Here is an 18,910-nt window from a genome sequence, read left to right as displayed (position 1 = left end):
ATGGGACAGGGAGCGGGGATGGAAATGGGGAATGGGGTGGGAATGGGACAGGGGGCGGGCATGGGAATGGGACAGGGATGGGACAGGGGGCGGGGATGGGACAGGGGATGGAAACGGGGAATGGGACAGGGAGCGGGGATGGAAACGGGGAATGGGACAGGGAGCGGGGATGGGAACGGGGAATGGGACAGGGGGCGGGCATGGGACAGGGGGCGGGAATGGGACAGGGGGCGGGGATGGGACAGGGGGCGGAAACGGGGAATGGGACAGGGAGCGGGGATGGAAACGGGGAATGGGACAGGGGGTGGGGATGGAAATGGGGAGGGAATGGGACAGGGGGCGGGGATGGAAACGGGGAATGGGACAGGGAGCGGGGATGGAAACGGGGAATGGGACAGGGGGTGGGGATGGGAACGGGGAATGGGACAGGGGGCGGGAATGGGACAGGGGGCGGAAACGGGGAATGGGACAGGGAGCGGGGATGGAAACGGGGAATGGGACAGGGAGCGGGGATGGAAACGGGGAATGGGACAGGGAGCGGGGATGGAAATGGGGAATGGGGTGGGAATGGGACAGGGGGCGGGAATGGGACAGGGGGCGGGGATGGGACAGGGGACGGAAACGGGGAATGGGACAGGGAGCGGGGATGGGAACGGGGAATGGGACAGGGAGCGGGGATGGAAATGGGACAGGGGGCGGGAATGGGACAGGGGGCGGGGATGGGACAGGGGGCGGGGATGGGACAGGGGACGGAAACGGGGAATGGGACAGGGAGCGGGGATGGAAACGGGGAATGGGACAGGGGGAGGATGGGACGGGGGCGGAGATGGGAAAGGGGTATGGGGCGGGGATGGGAATGGGGTATGGGACAGGGGGCGGGGATGGAAACGGGGAATGGTACAGGAATGGAAACAGGGAATGGGACAGGGTGTGGGGATGGGAACAGGGAATGGGACAGGGGGCGGGGATGAGACAGGGCCCAAGGATTGGACAAGTCATGGTGATGGGACTGGGATGGCATCAGGAGAGGGATGGTGCCAGGCACGGGGATGCGAACAGATGCGGGGATGAGGCCGGGGTATGTGACTGGGCTTGGGTTGTTAGGGTGACCGGGTCCCTTTAATTTACTTTTCCGATCCTATCAGTGGCCAGAACATGTTCTCTCGGTGGCCGGGGCGCAGGGAAGGAGCTGCGGCTTTGGGGAGGCTGCGCAGTGAGAAGCAGGAGTCCATACACAATGAGGAGCTAGGCCGCAGCGTGGGAGGAGGCACCATGCTACATCACCACGGCTGGAGCCAGGACATGCTCGGAGCCGGCACACACCAGATCCACTCTATCTGCCGAGGTGTCAGCGTGTACATGGGCCGCTCGGATTCTGGTGTGATGGCGGTGCCGGTGGGTCGCTGGCAGCAGCCGGAATTCTAGGAATGTGGTTTTGTCCTTGACAGGGCGGATTCGGCCCCATACAAGCTGATGGCTGAGCGATGTCGGTGTGGACCTGGCGGTGACGTCTTCACTGCTGGCGCTTTTGGCCACATTCCAGTAAAGATGGCGTCTCCGTTGGACGGCGCAGTAGATAAGGCAGGTGGTACGGTAAGACCACCACGTCCGGAGCAGGTCCCATCGCTCACCTCGAGCAGAGGCGCTGGTAGTGAAGAGCTCCTCTAAGGACAGAGCCGGACTCCGTGCTGGAGGACAGGGGCAGGAAGGCGGAGGACAAGGGGGTGGAGTCTAATTTAAGAAATCAATGTTGACTTTGACACTTTTAGTGGTGGCAACGTCAATGGCGGTGGCCTTGATCTCAGTGTCCCCAAACTGCAGGATGGTCTGAATCTCCCTGCGGTTCAGGACGGGTGACCCCTCCACCCCTGTCAGGTCGAGCCTCAGCGTGCCGCACTTGCGCACCCCGGGGTCACTGATGAAGCTGGCGCCTTCCATCTCGGAGCTGTAGATGTTGATGATGATCAGGAGCTGGGTGGGCTTGGCCGGGGTGTAGCTCCGCTTCACCGTCTCCCCCAGAGCTACAGACTGGTCGACGAGGATGAACTTATCGAAGATGTCGGTGCACCACCGCGTGCCGTCCTTCACCAGGAGCTTCTCTGCCGGATGCTTACCCTCCACGTACCGGTTCAACACCCCAACACCGTACGTCATTGGAGAGCGGCGAACTTTAATGACCGCCGGATCCAGACCGAACAAGACGGCCCCCTTTAGGATGGTTAATCCCACATCATGGGGGATGATGACACGACACTTGTCTCCAAAGGCTTTCTGTACGGCCTGCTGCAACAAGGGGGACTCGGCGAAGCCCCCGACCAAGAAGAGGAACTTCACTCCACTCAACTCCGGCTTCTGAAAGAGGTCCGCTGCAGGCGAGACACGGAGAGGGACGATCAGAGGGACGGTGACTCACGGGAACAGAGTCAAAACAAAAGAAAGTCAAAGCCGCACCATTTTATATAACGACTGAAGGTCTCAGCGGACACAAGGGCGCACGTCCAAAACCAGGGAGCCCATCCCGGACAGTACCAAGACCACAAAAAACAAAGAGACAGCGCCACAATGGATGGTGAAAAAATAGGAGCTTCCATTCATTCTGCCTCCTGTAGCGACGTTTCGGCCAACAGACCTTTATCCAGCTCAGTATACAGCGTTCTAACCACCATTATATACACATCACCCCACCCACTAATTAGCCCAGCACCAATAGGGGGTCAATACAAAAGTGAAAACAACATTACAACCTTAACACACATACAAAAACATTAAAACCAGTCCCATAGAGTCATTCCCACAGAGGCCCTTCATATACTCGGCAGTTACATAGCTCTGACCCAGCGCACAGCACCCACCAGTGTGAACCCGCCATGTCCAGACCCTAGCAATCACACACTGATAGGTGAGATCCATGTAGCTGTGGATCATGAGTTCCTCCATGTGTGTAGTTGGATCAATCCTCTGGTGAACACACAGCGGCCAAACTGCGCACGTCCAAGATAACCCCGGCTCGCGGCTCTCCGGTGCAGATATTGTGCAAGTCATCCGGAGTCCTTCTCAGTCCGTGATGTCCAAGTACCGAACCCATCTTCTCCACATCACCCCCGCAGCGGTGCAGCTACAGGACCGAGCATGTGCTCAGGGTGCATAAATAATAATATTATACATATTCCCAAAAGGGGGGAGCCATATATGCCGCCATAAATGTGGATCAATTGTTAGCACACTTCCATCTCCATACAGAAGACTGAGCATTGTGCCGGTGCCGGATGGTGAGTGCTGAGGCAGGGAGCAGTCAGGGAGACGGGTGTGTGGTCAGTCTGTTATCCTCCACTTGGGTCTGATGTTGAATTTACATTTATTGTGTAGAATGAACTGATATAAAACCCAAAATATATTTATTATAAATGTCTAAAAATGCCACCAACCTGTGGCTACACCAAAAATAAACAACAAAACACACCGTGAAAAAACTGGTGTCGGGGGGAAGAATAGTCCCTAGATAGGCAGCCATCAGTATAGATACTATCAGTGGGGGTTGGCGCCCTAGGGGGAACGTTGCGGCGCCCCCACTCTACGACGGCTTGCCCTGGGGTCCCTGTAGAGCCCTATTACCGCCAATGGGTCCCTCTACCCACACATTTGATACACTGAAGGTACCCCTGATGTACTAAACAGAGATAATCCTAAACATAGGGAATCCTAAACCCCCTCACCGTGAATATAAAAACACATGAGAACACGTGGTGGGCTTATGACGGACATGAATATTGTCTGGTCACTCTAGTTTGGACCAGGAACTGATCACTGTGATCCAGAAGCACCTAGACAGTGGGTCACAAACAGCACAATATCCTATGGATTGATGGATAAGTCCAGACCCGGGCAACCTGCCCAATAAATAATATCTTGTAGTACATAGATAAATACCACTGCTGTGAGCAAAGAAAGGGAACCCCCTCTCAAGCTTCCGTAATTATATACGTCTGTATGATTGATACTCATCGTTAGGTGCCACTCCGTCAGCCCACTATCATAAATCGCGTTTCGCCCCTCTGGCTCAACAGGAGGCCCGATAATCCTTATCATGTGTCTCGATGGTAAAAGATGGAGGTGAATTATGATATCCATTACCTCAATTTAAATCAAATCCCGCCGGAAATACCGTACGTGTAAGTACTTCCTATTCACAGCCCAGAAGTAGTCATCATGACGGGCTGGTGGAGTATGGTCCACTGCGTCTGCGCATGGTGGCACGCATAGGAATGCCCTGCTGTCGCACATTGCGTGTCACCTATAAGCTCTGCAACTGGGCCTCCCCTGCGCCTGCGCACAGCGGTACGCAGAGGCCCCTCCTCCTAACGCCAACTCCGTGTCACATATACTCGCTGTATCTAGGTAGCTATGGTTGCCCAGTGGGTCACAGCGCATGCGCTAAGCGCATCACCGATTTCCCATGCACCCATAGGTTATAGCGCAGTCCAAGCAGCGGCGCATGCGTGTGATGAAGCGCATAGAATTTCGTTCCTGCCTCAGATTGCGTGTCACAGATGCTCACCATGACTAGGTAACACTGACTGCAGCGCTCGCGAGGCACCTCACCAATTCTAATATTCAGTATATCACCAGACAAGTAAGATATATGTCTGTAAATTATATGCAGTGACTAATTCAGATCTTCCCCTACTTCCACCATCTCTACAACACACAAGCAACTCACATGGCTGGGTAGACCACGTGATGCCTTCGCTTGCCATCGCCATGCAGCAGCATTACCTGCTACCTTTAGAGCTGACGCTCGCGCAGAACTCAAGTTATTATCAGTATAACAGATCTATGTTCTGCATATATTGCATATACATCTGATAATGGACACACTATTCGAGCATTGTTATGTGTCATATTGATATGTGCATTGCATGCGTCCCTTTTATCCCAGTTCATTTATATCACTTTCTCAATATTTACTATGTTAGACCCCTATAAGACCTTGCTCCATCTGGAGCCTGATAATCCACTAGAATGTATATAGAGGGTCACAAAATACGCATACTTGCTGGTCTTATGCGAGCAGACCTTTTACTCAGCGGGTTCTTTGAATTGAGGAATTTTTATTCTTCAAGATTTCAAACACACAGATCTGTGTAGATTCCCCCTAACCAAGAAGGGATAAACAAAACCGAAGCAGCAAGCCAGCTATCTTGTTTTATGGTCACATATAAATTATGAATCGAACCTGATTTCCCACATGGAAATAGTTCACCTGGGCAGAGTACTTTTGGGGGTACTTCAACTAAAGAAAACACGTGAATGATTGTTGCTCATTTAAGCCCTTTGGGGTCATTGAGTCCATTCTAAAAGTCCACTCGCATTGTCTTTGAAGGATGGCTTTATCAACGTTGCCTCCCCTTGGGTTGGGTTTCACAACTTCAATCACTGTGAAGCTTAAATCTGTTGGATTATCGGGGTGTTGTGATCTCATATGTCTGGCCAGTGTGGTGTCTCTATTATGTCTGTCCCCTAAATGTTCCCCAACTCGCCTACGAACCTCTCTTATTGTTTTCCCAATGTACAGTTAGGTCCATATATATTTGGACAGAGACAACATTTTTCTCATTTTGGTTACAGACATTACCACAATAAATTTTAAACAAAACGATTCAGATGCAGTTGAAGTTCAGACTTTCAGCTTTCATTTGAGGGGATCCGCATTAAAATTGGATGAAGGGTTTAGGAGTTTCAGCTCCTTAACATGTGCCACCCTGTTTTTAAAGGGACCAAAAGTAATTGGACAGATTCAATAATTTTAAATAAAATGTTCATTTTTAGTACTTGGTTGAAAACCCTTTGTTGGCAATGACTGCCTGAAGTCTTAAACTCATGGACATCACCAGACGCTGTGTTTCCCCCTTTTTGATGCTCTGCCAGGCCTTCACTGCGGTGGTTTTCAGTTGCTGGTTGTTTGTGGCCTTTCTGTCTGAAGTTTAGTCTTTAACAAGTGAAATGCTGCTCAATTGGGTTGAGATCAGGTGACTGACTTGGCCATTCAGGAATATTCCACTTCTTTGCTTTAATAAACTCCTGGTTGCTTTGGCTTCATGTTTTGGGTCATTGTCCATCTGTAGTATGAAACGACGACCAATCAGTTTGCTGCATTTGGCTGGATCTGAGCACACAGTATGGCGGCTCTGAAGACCTCAGAATTCATTCCTGTGTCACATCATCCATAAACACTAGTGACCCAGTGCTACTGGCAGCCATACATGCCCAAGCCATCACACTGCCTCCGCCGTGTTTTACAGATGATGTGGTATGCTTTGGGTCATGAGCTGTACCAAGCCTTCGCCATACTTTTCTCTTTCCATCATTCTGGTAGAGGATGATCTTGGGTTCATCTGTCCATAGAATGTTCTTCCAGAACTGTGCTGGCTTTTTTAGATGTTTTTAGCCTTTTTCTTCTTGATGCTTATGAGTGACTGCACCGTGCAGTGAACCCTCTGTAGTTACTCTCATGCAGTCTTCTCTTTATGGTAGATTTGGATATTGATACGCCGACCTCCTGGAGAGTGCTGGTCACTTGGTGGCTGTTGTGAAGGGGTTTCTCTTCACCATGGAGATTATTCTGCGATCATCCACCACTGTTGTCTTCCGTGGGCCCAGGTCTTTTTGCATTGATGAGTTCACCAGTGCTTTCTTTCCTTCTCAGGATCTACCAAACTGTAGATTTTGCCACTCCTAATATTGTAGCAATTTCTCGGATGGGTTTTTTCTCTGTTTTCGCAGCTTAAGGATGGCTTGTTTCACCTTCATGGAGAGCTCCTTTACCGCATGTTTACTTCATAGGAAAACCTTCCAAATGCAAGCACCACACCTCAAATCAACTCCAGGCCTTTTATCTGCTTAGTTGAGAATGACATAATGAAGGGATTGCCCACACCTGTCCATGAAATAGCCTTGGAGTCAATTGTCCAATTACTTTTGGTCCCTTTAAAAAACAGGGTGGCACATGTTAAGGAGCTGAAACTCCTAAACCCTTCATCCAATTTTAATATGGATACCCTCAAATGAAAGCTGAAAGTCTGAACTTCAACTGCATCTGAATTATTTTGTTTAAAATTAAATTGTGGTAATGTCTGTAACCAAAATGAGAAAAATGTTGTCTCTGTCCAAATATATATGGACCTAACTGTAATCTTTGGGACAGGGGCAAGACGCCAGATACACAACCCCTGTTGATTTACAATTAGAAAACTCACGTTGAAAAAATATCTTCCCAGTGGAAGAACTAGTGAAGGATTTATTGGGTTTCATCCATCTACACAGTTGGCAGCCACCACATCTGAAAAATCCACACGGCCTCCTTTCAAGCCACGTACCGCTTGCTTTCGGTTTCATATAGTGGCTATGCACTAAAGAATCCTTAAGAGACCTTCCTTTTCTAAATGTAATATCGGGACGTGCCCCAAGCAAATCCCAAAGATCTGGGTCCATCTTGAGTACATCCCAGTGTTTATTTATTACTTCCCTGACTCTATGATGTTGAGAGTCGAAGGTCCCAATGATCCTAATTGTCTCATCCTCTGTTTTGATCTTATTCTTGTGCAGTAGCTGTTGTCCATCTGCATTCGCCGCAGTATTGTAGGCTGAGTTCAGAATGTGGGGCGGATAATTTTTTTCCCTGAATCTATTAAACATGTCCCCTGCCTGGCTGAGGAACATCCTTATGTCAGAGCAATTTCGCCTAAGTCTTAAGAACTGGCCTTTTGGGATTCCCTTCTTGAGAGGGGTAGGGTGATGGCTGTTATGACCTGGTGGTTAAGAGGCCACACTGATATGACCTGGTGGCTAAAACGCAACATGGAGCGAGCTCTGAGAAGGTGGTATCTCTACTGACCGCAGTCCCTAATCCTAACAACAACACTAGTAATAGCCGTGGGATGTTCCTGACTCTCCCTAGACACCTCTTCACAGCCTAAGAACTAACTACCCCTAAAGAAGGAAATAGAAAGCTATCTTGCCTCAGAGAAAACCCCAAAAGGAAAGACAGCCCCCCACAAATATTGACTGTGAGTGGAGAGGGAAATGACGTACACAGAAATGAAATCAGATTTCAGCAAAGGAGGCCAATACTAAACTTGATAGACAGAGAGAAAAGGATACTGTGCGGTCAGTATTAAAAACTACAAAATCCACGCAGAGTTTACAAAAAATGAACTCCACACCGACTCACGGTGTGGAGGGGCAAATCTGCTTTCCCAGAGCTTCCAGCTAGCCTGGATATGACATAGTGACAAGCTGGACAAAAAGAGACATATTTGCAGAGCAATAGAGTCCAAGCAAATGGACAAACAAAAACTAGCAAAAACTTATCTTTTGCTGACAAGGACAGGCCATGTGAGAAATCCAAGGAGAGAACCAAATCCAACCAAGAACATTGACAGCTGGCATGAACTAAAGCCCAGAGCAGGTTTAAATAACAAACCCAGGCAAGGCGATTAGTGAAGGCAGCTGCTACAGCTACCTAAAGGAGCAGCAGTTCCACTCGAAACCACCAGAGGGAGCCCAAGGGCAGAACTCACAAAAATACCATTAGCAACCACAGGAGGGAGCTCCAGAACGGAATTCACAACAGATGGCTATGCCAATTAAGTAGGCTATTTGTACTTGTGGGTTTCCGGTAGATGCTTGTGGTGAGACCCCCATTAGATGTCTTTCTTACCATCACGTCCAAAAAAGCCAGTTCTTCTGCCTGAATTTCTGAGGTGAATTTTAGGCTAATGTCATTAATATTGAGCTCTGCAATAAAGATTTTGAACTGTTCCATAGTACCCGTCCAGATGACAAAGACGTCATCAATAAATCTGAGCCATATGGCTACAAATTCATTCCACCAGCTGGTGTCTCTCCCAAACACTACTGTCTCCTCCCACCAGCCCAGGAACAAGTTTGCATACGATGGGGCACAGGGACACCCCATCGCAGTGCTCCTGAGCTGGTGCTAGTGCCTACCGTTGAATTTGAACGAATTGTGGGTAAGTATGAAATCCAGTAGAGATACAATGAAAGTTATGGTCTCTGCAGGCGACTGATCTTTGTTTAAGATAGTGGTGTATACCCTTAATCCCCGCCTCATGCGGTATACTGCTATAGAGGGCCTCAACGTCAATCGATGCTAACAAGGAACCATTGTCCAGTTGTAGGCCCTCTATTTTCTGCAATAAATCTGTAGTATCCCTTAGATATGACGGGATGGAGACCACAAATGGCCGGAGGATTTCCTCAACATACAGACCGCAGTTTTGTGTAAGGGAATCCACCCCAGATACAATGGGTCGTCCCTTTAAAGGGTTTAGACCGTTATGTATCTTGGGTAGCGTATAGAAGGTGGCCTGCAAGGGAAAATTAGGGAGCAAGAAATCATATTCAGATTTAGATAGAAGCCCCCTAGAGAAGGCCTCATCCAAGATTACTTTGAGTTGAGTTTTGTACATTTCTGAGGGGTCGGAGCTCAGGATTTCATAGGTGTTCTTATCCTGCAATATGTTAGTACACATATCACAGTATGTCTTGTGATCCATAATGACCAGATTTCCACCCTTGTCGGATGCCTTGATGATTAACTGGTCATTTCTTTTCAATGTCTCTAATGCCTCTCTCTCCTTATCACTGAGATTATAGCTCGTACTATCATCCACATGTTTGATCTTTCTAAGATCTTTCTACAAGTTGTAGAAAGATGACGATGTTTTCCGTATCTCCCTGAGGTGGCATTTTGACGCTTTTGTTTTTGAGACTCGTAAACGGACCCCTACCTACCTCCATCCTCTGCTCATTCTCCCCTAAAAGTCCAACCAAGGCTTCAAAGCAGTTGCAGAGCTTATAGGTGACACGCAATGCGCGACAGCAGGGCATTCCTATGCGTGCCACCATGCGCAGACGCAGTGGACCATACTCCACCAGCCCGTCATGATGACTACTTCCGGGCTGTGAATAGGAAGTACTTACACGTACGGTATTTCCGGTGGGATTTGATTTAAATTGAGGTAATGGATATCATAATTCACCTCCATCTTTTACCATCGAGACACATGATAAGGATTATCGGGCCTCCTGATGAGCCAGAGGGGCGAAACGCGATTTATGATAGTGGGCTGACGGAGTGGCACCTAACGATGAGTATCAATCATACAGACGTATATAATTACGGAAGCTTGGGAGGGGGTTCCCTTTCTTTGCTCACAGCAGTGGTGTTTATCTATGTACTGCAAGATATTATTTATTGGGCAGGTTGCCGGGGTCTGGACTTATCCATCAATCCATAGGATATTGTGCTGTTTGTGACCCACTGTCTAGGTGCTTCTGGATCACAGTGATCAGTTCCTGGTCCAAACTAGAGTGACCAGACAATATTCATGTCCGTCATAAGCCCACCACGTGTTCTCATGTGTTTTTATATTCACGGTGAGGGGGTTTAGGATTCCCTATGTTTAGGATTATCTCTGTTTAGTACCTCAGGGGTACCTTCAGTGTATCAAATGTGTGGGTAGAGGGACCCATTGGCGGTAATAGGGCTCTACAGGGACCCCAGGGCAAGCCGTCGTAGAGTGGGGGCGCCGCAACGTTCCCCCTAGGGCGCCAACCCCCACTGATAGTATCTATACTGATGGCTGCCTATCTAGGGACTATTCTTCCCCCCGACACCAGTTTTTTCACGGTGTGTTTTGTTGTTTATTTTTGGTGTAGCCACAGGTTGGTGGCATTTTTAGACATTTATAATAAATATATTCTGAGAAGGACTCCGGATGACAGGCACAATATCTGCACCGGAGAGCCGCGAGCCGGGGTTATCTTGGACGTGCGCAGTTTGGCCGCTGTGTGTTCACCAGAGGACGGATCCAACTACACACATGGAGGAACTCATGATCCACAGCTCCATGGATCTCACCTATCAGTGTGTGATTGCTAGGGTCTGGACATTGCGGGTTCACACTGGTGGGTGCTGTGCGCTGGGTCAGAGCTATGTAACTGCCGAGTATATGAAGGGCCTCTGTGGGAATGACTATGGGACTGGTTTTAATGTTTTTGTATGTGTGTTAAGGTTGTAATGTTGTTTTCACTTTTGTATTGACCCCCTATTGGTGCTGGGCTAATTAGTGGGAGGGGTGATTGTATATAATGGTGGTTAGAACGCTGTGTACTGGGCTGGATAAAGGTCGCTACAGGAGGCAGAATGAATGGAAGCTCCTATTTGTTCACCATCCATTGTGGCACTGTCTCTGTGGTCACAGGAACAGAGGTCTACACAGATTACAGAGCAGGGGGCTCACCAGCAAAGGCCAGCGGTGCCCCCGACAGCCCCCGACACAGGACTGCGCCAAACGCTCAGCTGTTCTCAGTGGCGTAAGGGGAATGAGTCACTAATGGACATTCCCTCCCTCCTCTGTCCTCCTCCCTCCAGACCTCCAGACTCCTCTGTCCTCCTCCCTCCAGACTCCTCTGTCCTCCTCCTCCTCCTCCCTCCAGACTCCTCTGTCCTCCTCCTCCTCCTCCCTCCAGACTCCTGTCCTCCTCCTCCTCCCCCCTCCAGACTCCTCTGTCCTCCTCCTCCCCCCTCCAGACTCCTCTGTCCTCCTCCTCCCCCCTCCAGACTCCTCTGTCCTCCTCCTCCCCCCTCCAGACTCCTCTGTCCTCCTCCTCCCTCCAGACTCCTCTGTCCTCCTCCCTCCAGACTCCTCTGTCCTCCTCCTCCCTCCAGACTCCTGTCCTCCTCCTCCTCCTCCCTCCAGACTCCTCTGTCCTCCTCCTCCTCCTCCAGACTCCTCTGTCCTCCTCCTCCCCCCTCCAGACTCCTCTGTCCTCCTCCTCCCCCCTCCAGACTCCTCTGTCCTCCTCCTCCCTCCAGACTCCTCTGTCCTCCTCCTCCCTCCAGACTCCTGTCCTCCTCCTCCTCCCTCCAGACTCCTCTCCTCCTCCTCCTCCCCCCTCCAGACTCCTCTGTCCTCCTCCTCCCTCCAGACTCCTCTGTCCTCCTCCCCCCTCCAGACTCCTCTGTCCTCCTCCCTCCAGACTCCTCTGTCCTCCTCCTCCTCCTCCCTCCAGACTCCTGTCATCCTCCTCCTTCTCCTCTCTACAGACTCCTCTGTCCTCCTCACTCCAGACTCCCCTGTCCTCCTCCTCCCTCCTCTATCCTCCTCCCTCCAGACTCCTCTGTCCTCCTCCTCCAGACTCCTCTGTCCTCCTCCTCCTCCTCCAGACTCCTCTGTCCTCCTCCTCCCCCCTCCAGACTCCTCTGTCCTCCTCCTCCCCCCTCCAGACTCCTCTGTCCTCCTCCTCCCTCCAGACTCCTCTGTCCTCCTCCTCCCTCCAGACTCCTGTCCTCCTCCTCCTCCCTCCAGACTCCTCTCCTCCTCCTCCTCCCCCCTCCAGACTCCTCTGTCCTCCTCCTCCCTCCAGACTCCTCTGTCCTCCTCCCCCCTCCAGACTCCTCTGTCCTCCTCCCTCCAGACTCCTCTGTCCTCCTCCTCCTCCTCCCTCCAGACTCCTGTCATCCTCCTCCTTCTCCTCTCTACAGACTCCTCTGTCCTCCTCACTCCAGACTCCCCTGTCCTCCTCCTCCCTCCTCTATCCTCCTCCCTCCAGACTCCTCTGTCCTCCTCCTCCAGACTCCTCTGTCCTCCTCCTCCTCCCTCCAGACTCCTCTGTCCTCCTCCTCCAGACTCCTCTGTCCTCCTCCTCCTCCCTCCAGACTCCTGTCCTCCTCCTCCTCCCTCCAGACTCCTCTGTCCTCCTCCCTCCAGACTCCTGTCCTCCTCCTCCCTCCTCTATCCTCCTCCCTCCAGACTCCTCTGTCCTCCTCCTCCCTCCAGACTCCTCTGTCCTCCTCCTCCTCCCTCCAGACTCCTCTGTCCTCCTCCCTCCAGACTCCTCTATCCTCCTCCTCCCTCCAGACTCCTCTGTCCTCCTCCTCCTCTCTACAGACTCCTCTGTCCTCCTCCCTCCAGACTCCTGTCCTCCTCCCTCCAGACTCCTCTATCCTCCTCCTCCCTCCAGACTCCTCTATCCTCCTCCTCCCTCCAGACTCCTCTATCCTCCTCCTCCCTCCAGACTCCTCTGTCCTCCTCCTCCCTCCAGACTCCTCTATCCTCCTCCTCCCTCCAGACTCCTCTGTCCTCCTCCTCCCTCCAGACTCCTCTGTCCTCCTTCTCCCTCCAGACTCCTGACTCCTCCTCCCTCCAGACTCCTCTATCCTCCTCCTCCCTCCAGACTCCTCTGTCCTCCTCCTCCCTCCAGACTCCTCTATCCTCCTCCTCCCTCCAGACTCCTCTGTCCTCCTCCTCCCTCCAGACTCCTCTGTCCTCCTCCTCCAGACTCCTCTGTCCTCCTCCTCCTCCCTCCAGACTCCTCTGTCCTCCTCCTCCAGACTCCTCTGTCCTCCTCCTCCAGACTCCTCTGTCCTCCTCCTCCTCCCTCCAGACTCCTGTCCTCCTCCTCCTCCCTCCAGACTCCTCTGTCCTCCTCCCTCCAGACTCCTGTCCTCCTCCTCCCTCCTCTATCCTCCTCCCTCCAGACTCCTCTGTCCTCCTCCTCCCTCCAGACTCCTCTGTCCTCCTCCTCCTCCCTCCAGACTCCTCTGTCCTCCTCCCTCCAGACTCCTCTATCCTCCTCCTCCCTCCAGACTCCTCTGTCCTCCTCCTCCTCTCTACAGACTCCTCTGTCCTCCTCCCTCCAGACTCCTGTCCTCCTCCCTCCAGACTCCTCTATCCTCCTCCTCCCTCCAGACTCCTCTATCCTCCTCCTCCCTCCAGACTCCTCTATCCTCCTCCTCCCTCCAGACTCCTCTATCCTCCTCCTCCCTCCAGACTCCTCTATCCTCCTCCTCCCTCCAGACTCCTCTGTCCTCCTCCTCCCTCCAGACTCCTCTATCCTCCTACTCCCTCCATACTCCTCTGTCCTCCTCCTCCCTCCAGACTCCTCTGTCCTCCTTCTCCCTCCAGACTCCTGACTCCTCCTCCCTCCAGACTCCTCTATCCTCCTCCTCCCTCCAGACTCCTCTGTCCTCCTCCTCCCTCCAGACTCCTCTGTCCTCCTCCTCCCTCCAGACTCCTCTGTCCTCCTCCTCCCTCCAGACTCCTCTGTCCTCCTCCTCCCTCCAGACTCCTGACTCCTCCTCCCTCCAGACTCCTCTATCCTCCTCCTCCCTCCAGACTCCTCTGTCCTCCTCCTCCCTCCAGACTCCTCTATCCTCCTCCTCCCTCCAGACTCCTCTATCCTCCTCCTCCCTCCAGACTCCTCTATCCTCCTCCTCCCTCCAGACTCCTCTATCCTCCTCCTCCCTCCAGACTCCTCTGTCCTCCTTCTCCCTCCAGACTCCTGACTCCTCCTCCCTCCAGACTCCTCTATCCTCCTCCTCCCTCCAGACTCCTCTGTCCTCCTCCTCCCTCCAGACTCCTCTGTCCTCCTTCTCCCTCCAGACTCCTGACTCCTCCTCCCTCCAGACTCCTCTATCCTCCTCCTCCCTCCAGACTCCTCTGTCCTCCTCCTCCCTCCAGACTCCTCTATCCTCCTCCTCCCTCCAGACTCCTCTATCCTCCTCCTCCCTCCAGACTCCTCTATCCTCCTCCTCCCTCCAGACTCCTCTATCCTCCTCCTCCCTCCAGACTCCTGTCCTCCTCCCTCCAGACTCCTCTATCCTCCTCCTCCCTCCAGACTCCTCTATCCTCCTCCTCCCTCCAGACTCCTCTGTCCTCCTCCTCCCTCCAGACTCCTCTGTCCTCCTTCTCCCTCCAGACTCCTGACTCCTCCTCCCTCCAGACTCCTCTATCCTCCTCCCTGTGCGGTCATATAATCAGTGCAGTGGATACTGCTGTGTGACTGATATCAGCCGCGCTCTTATTACGCTCCAGCGATGGCCGCCGTGCTCTGGAGCGGACGCTGGATTCGTGATGAGACCGATCGCTGGATCTCTGTTCCTCTCGGACTTACACAAGTGCTGGATTATGTGGTCCACGGTGGGCTTGAAGAGAGCGTTCATGGCGTCAGGGTTCATCCGGAGCATCCCCTGAGAAGACCACTTCACAAAGTCCACACTGCAGAGGAAGAGACGAGGGTGAGAGACTGCAGACACAGTGTACTACTACTCCCATCATCCCCGACCCCAGAGCTCACAATCTAATCTCCTATCACACAGTGTACTACTACTCCCATCATCCCCGACCCCAGAGCTCACAATCTAATCTCCTATCACACAGTGTACTACTACTCCCATCATCCCTGACCCCAGAGCTCACAATCTAATCTCCTATCACACAGTGTATCACTACTCCCATCATCCCTGACCCCAGAGCTCACAATCTAATCTCCTATCACACAGTGTATCACTACTCCCATCATCCCTGACCTCAGAGCTCACAATCTAATCTCCTATCACACAGTGTATCACTACTCCCATCATCCCTGACCCCAGAGCTCACAATCTAATCTCCTATCACACAGTGTATCACTACTCCCATCATCCCTGACCCCAGAGCTCACAATCTAATCTCCTATCACACAGTGTATCACTACTCCCATCATCCCTGACCTCAGAGCTCACAATCTAATCTCCTATCACACAGTGTATCACTACTCCCATCATCCCCGACCCCAGAGCTCACAATCTAATCTCCTATCACACAATGTATCACTACTCCCATCATCCCTGACCCCGGAGCTCACAATCTAATCTCCTATCACACAGTGTATCACTACTCCCATCATCCCTGACCCCGGAGCTCACAGTCTAATCTCCTATCACACAATGTATCACTACTCCCATCATCCCCGACCCCAGAGCTCACAATCTAATCTCCTATCACACAATGTATCACTACTCCCATCATCCCTGACCCCAGAGCTCACAATCTAATCTCCTATCACACAATGTATCACTACTCCCATCATCCCTGACCCCAGAGCTCACAATCTAATCTCCTATCACACAATGTATCACTACTCCCATCATCCCTCCGGTGCCGGATTAGCGGACGCTGGCGGACTCACTTGCTCTTGCGCAGGGCGTGCTCCACGCTGTGACCTCTGAACTTCTTGTAGTAGTCGATGAAGGAGAAGGGCAGGGTGATGTTCAGGGGGTTGGTCCTGTCAGGCGCCGCTGCTCTTTTCCGCGACTCGAAGGCGATCATGAGGTCGACCCAGGCGGCCGGACGCTTCACCTTAAACTGCTCGATGAAATCATCTCCAAAGATTTTACACAGAAGTTTCTCAAATTCAAAGTCCACCCCGAGAGAACCGTAGGGGCCGCCTGTGAACGGACAGAGGAGAGTCCGATCATCCGGAACAATCTAGAGAGCGGAATCAGACATGGAGCGGCCCAGACACGGCTACAATGTGTCACACGGGAGCTCGGAGGCAGCACAGCCCCATTATAGTCTACGGTGCTGCTGACAGAGGACGAGGGACAACACACGTGTGTGGGGGTCCGGGAAAGACACGGGCAGCGCACGGAGAGCAGCAGTACAGGGTATGTGCCGTCCGTGTAATGTCCGTGTAATGCCGTCCGTGTAATGTCCGTGTAATGCCGTCCGTGTAATGTCTGTGTAATGCCGTCCGTGTAATGTCCGTGTAATGCCGTCCGTGTAATGTCCATGTAATGTCCGTGTGCCGTCCGTGTAATGTCCGTGTGCCGTCCATGTAATGCCCGTGTAATGTCCGTGTAATGCCGTCCATGTAATGTCCGTGTGCCGTCCATGTAATGCCCGTGTAATGTCCGTGTGCCGTCCGTGTAATGCCGTCCGTGTAATATCCGTGTAATGCCATCCGTGTAATGTCCGTGTAATGCCGTCCGTGTAATGTCTGTGTAATGCCATCCGTGTAATGCCGTCCGTGTAATGTCCGTGTAATGCCGTCCGTGTAATGCCCATGTAATGTCCGTGTGCCGTCCGTGTAATGTCCGTGTAATGTCCGTGTGCCGTCCATGTAATGCCCGTGTAATGTCCGTGTGCCGTCCGTGTAATGTCCGTGTAATGCCGTCCGTGTAATGTCTGTGTAATGCCGTCCGTGTAATGCCGTCCGTGTAATGTCCATGTAATGTCCGTGTGCCGTCCGTGTAATGTCCGTGTGCCGTCCATGTAATGCCCGTGTAATGTCCGTGTAATGCCGTCCGTGTAATGTCCGTGTAATGCCGTCCGTGTAATGTCCGTGTAATGCCGTCCGTGTAATGCCATCCGTGTAATGTCCGTGTAATGCCGTCCGTGTAATGTCTGTGTAATGCCATCCGTGTAATGCCGTCCGTGTAATGTCCGTGTAATGCCGTCCGTGTAATGCCCATGTAATGTCCGTGTGCCGTCCGTGTAATGTCTGTGTGCCGTCCATGTAATGCCCGTGTAATGTTCGTGTGCCATCCGTGTAATGTCCGTGTAATGCCGCCCGTGTACTGTCGGTGTAATGTCCATGTAATGTCCATGTGCCGTCCGTGTGCCGTCCGTGTAATGTCCGTGTGCCGTCCGTGTAATGTCCGTGTATGTAATGCCGTCCGTGTAATGCCGTCCGTGCTTAACAGTATGAAGTAAAGGAGAAGCTCTGTCATTTATTTATTTATTTATCCATCTGTGAAAAATATCAGTGACTGATGGTAAAAACGGACACCCCCCGGACGCACCGAGACGGCCCCCGGACGCACCGAGACGGCCCCCGGACGCACCGAGACGGCCCCCGGAGGCACCGAGACGGCCCCCGGAGGCACCGAGACCGCCCCCGGAGGCACCGAGACCGCCCCCGGAGGCACCGAGACCGCCCCCGGAGGCACCGAGACCGCCCCCGGACGCACCGAGACCGCCCCCGGACGCACCGAGACCGCCCCCGGACGCACCGAGACCGCCCCCGGACGCACCGAGACCCCAAACTACGTACCTGACGCCTTGTACAGCTCCTTCAGGTGACCTTCCGGTAAGCGGATCTGGTGGACGGTCAGGTCTACGGTGCCTCCTCCACAGTCCACCACCACGTAGCGATCCCCTGCCAAACACAGGACACGTGAGCGGACCCCCGGGGTGTGTGACTGACAGACACAGGACAGGAGGGAGCAGACTCCGGGGGTAACAGATAGATATGGGACACGTGAGCGGACCCCAGGTGTAACTGATTGAGCGGACCCCCGAGGTGTATGACTGACAGACACAGGACACTTGAGCGGAGGGAGCAGACCCCGGGGGTAACTGATGGATACAAGACACGTGAGCGGAGGGAGCGGACCCCGGGGGTAACAGATAGATATGGGACACGTGAGCGGAGGGAGCGGACCCCGGGGGTAACTGATGGATACAAGACACGTGAGCGGAGGGAGCGGACCCCGGGGGTATCTGATGGATACAAGACACGTGAGCGGAGGGAGCGGACCCCGGGGGTAACAGATAGATATGTGACACGTGAGCGGAGGGAGCGGACCCCGGGGGTAACAGATAGATATGGGACACGTGAGCGGAGGGAGCGGACCCCGGGGGTAACTGATGGATACAAGACACGTGAGCGGACCCCCGGGTGACTGACAGACAACACGCGAGTGGACGGACAGGGATCATTCAGGGGATTTTGCTCTTTTTTGCCCTTCTGTTGTCTTCCACAGAGACACCAGATTGGGTTTGTGCGGTTTCCAGGGGGATCCTGTGTATTCGACTGTGCAGTAACAGAGAAGACCCCCAATGCTCGCCCCTACCTTCCTCCAGCTCCGCCCACAACTCTCCAATTACGTTTTCCACCATGAAGATCCGGCTTTGCCGGTTCCGACGTCCATGGTCCTTGGCTGAAAGTAAAGAGAATCATCAATGTCTGCGGAGATGAAAACTTATGAGACAGAAATCCCGGTAATCCGGCGTCTGGTAGTGCGGAGAGACCCTCCAATGGGGTGCTGGTCCACAAGTCA

At 52.6% G+C, this 18,910-nt stretch overlaps 1 protein-coding gene across 1 annotated transcript in view; it reads right to left on the bottom strand.

The window, feature by feature from the left end:
* Positions 1-695: 695 nt before the first annotated feature.
* HSPA12A (heat shock protein family A (Hsp70) member 12A) overlaps positions 696-18,910 on the bottom strand; it is a 92,539-nt gene continuing 74,324 nt past the window's right edge. The window contains exons 8-12 of the mRNA XM_077257908.1: positions 18,704-18,790; positions 17,902-18,006; positions 16,036-16,294; positions 14,980-15,083; positions 696-2,366 (exon numbers count right to left, since the gene is read on the bottom strand). Coding sequence (XP_077114023.1) covers positions 1,732-2,366; positions 14,980-15,083; positions 16,036-16,294; positions 17,902-18,006; positions 18,704-18,790 — 1,190 coding nt within the window. The 3' untranslated portion in view covers positions 696-1,731. The remainder of the gene's footprint in view (positions 2,367-14,979; positions 15,084-16,035; positions 16,295-17,901; positions 18,007-18,703; positions 18,791-18,910) is intronic.

Source organism: Ranitomeya variabilis, chromosome 4, assembly GCF_051348905.1.
Source record: "Ranitomeya variabilis isolate aRanVar5 chromosome 4, aRanVar5.hap1, whole genome shotgun sequence".
NCBI lineage: Eukaryota > Metazoa > Chordata > Amphibia > Anura > Dendrobatidae > Ranitomeya > Ranitomeya variabilis.
Note: the sequence above shows the minus strand (reverse complement) of the source record. Positions and strands in the feature narration are given on the sequence as shown.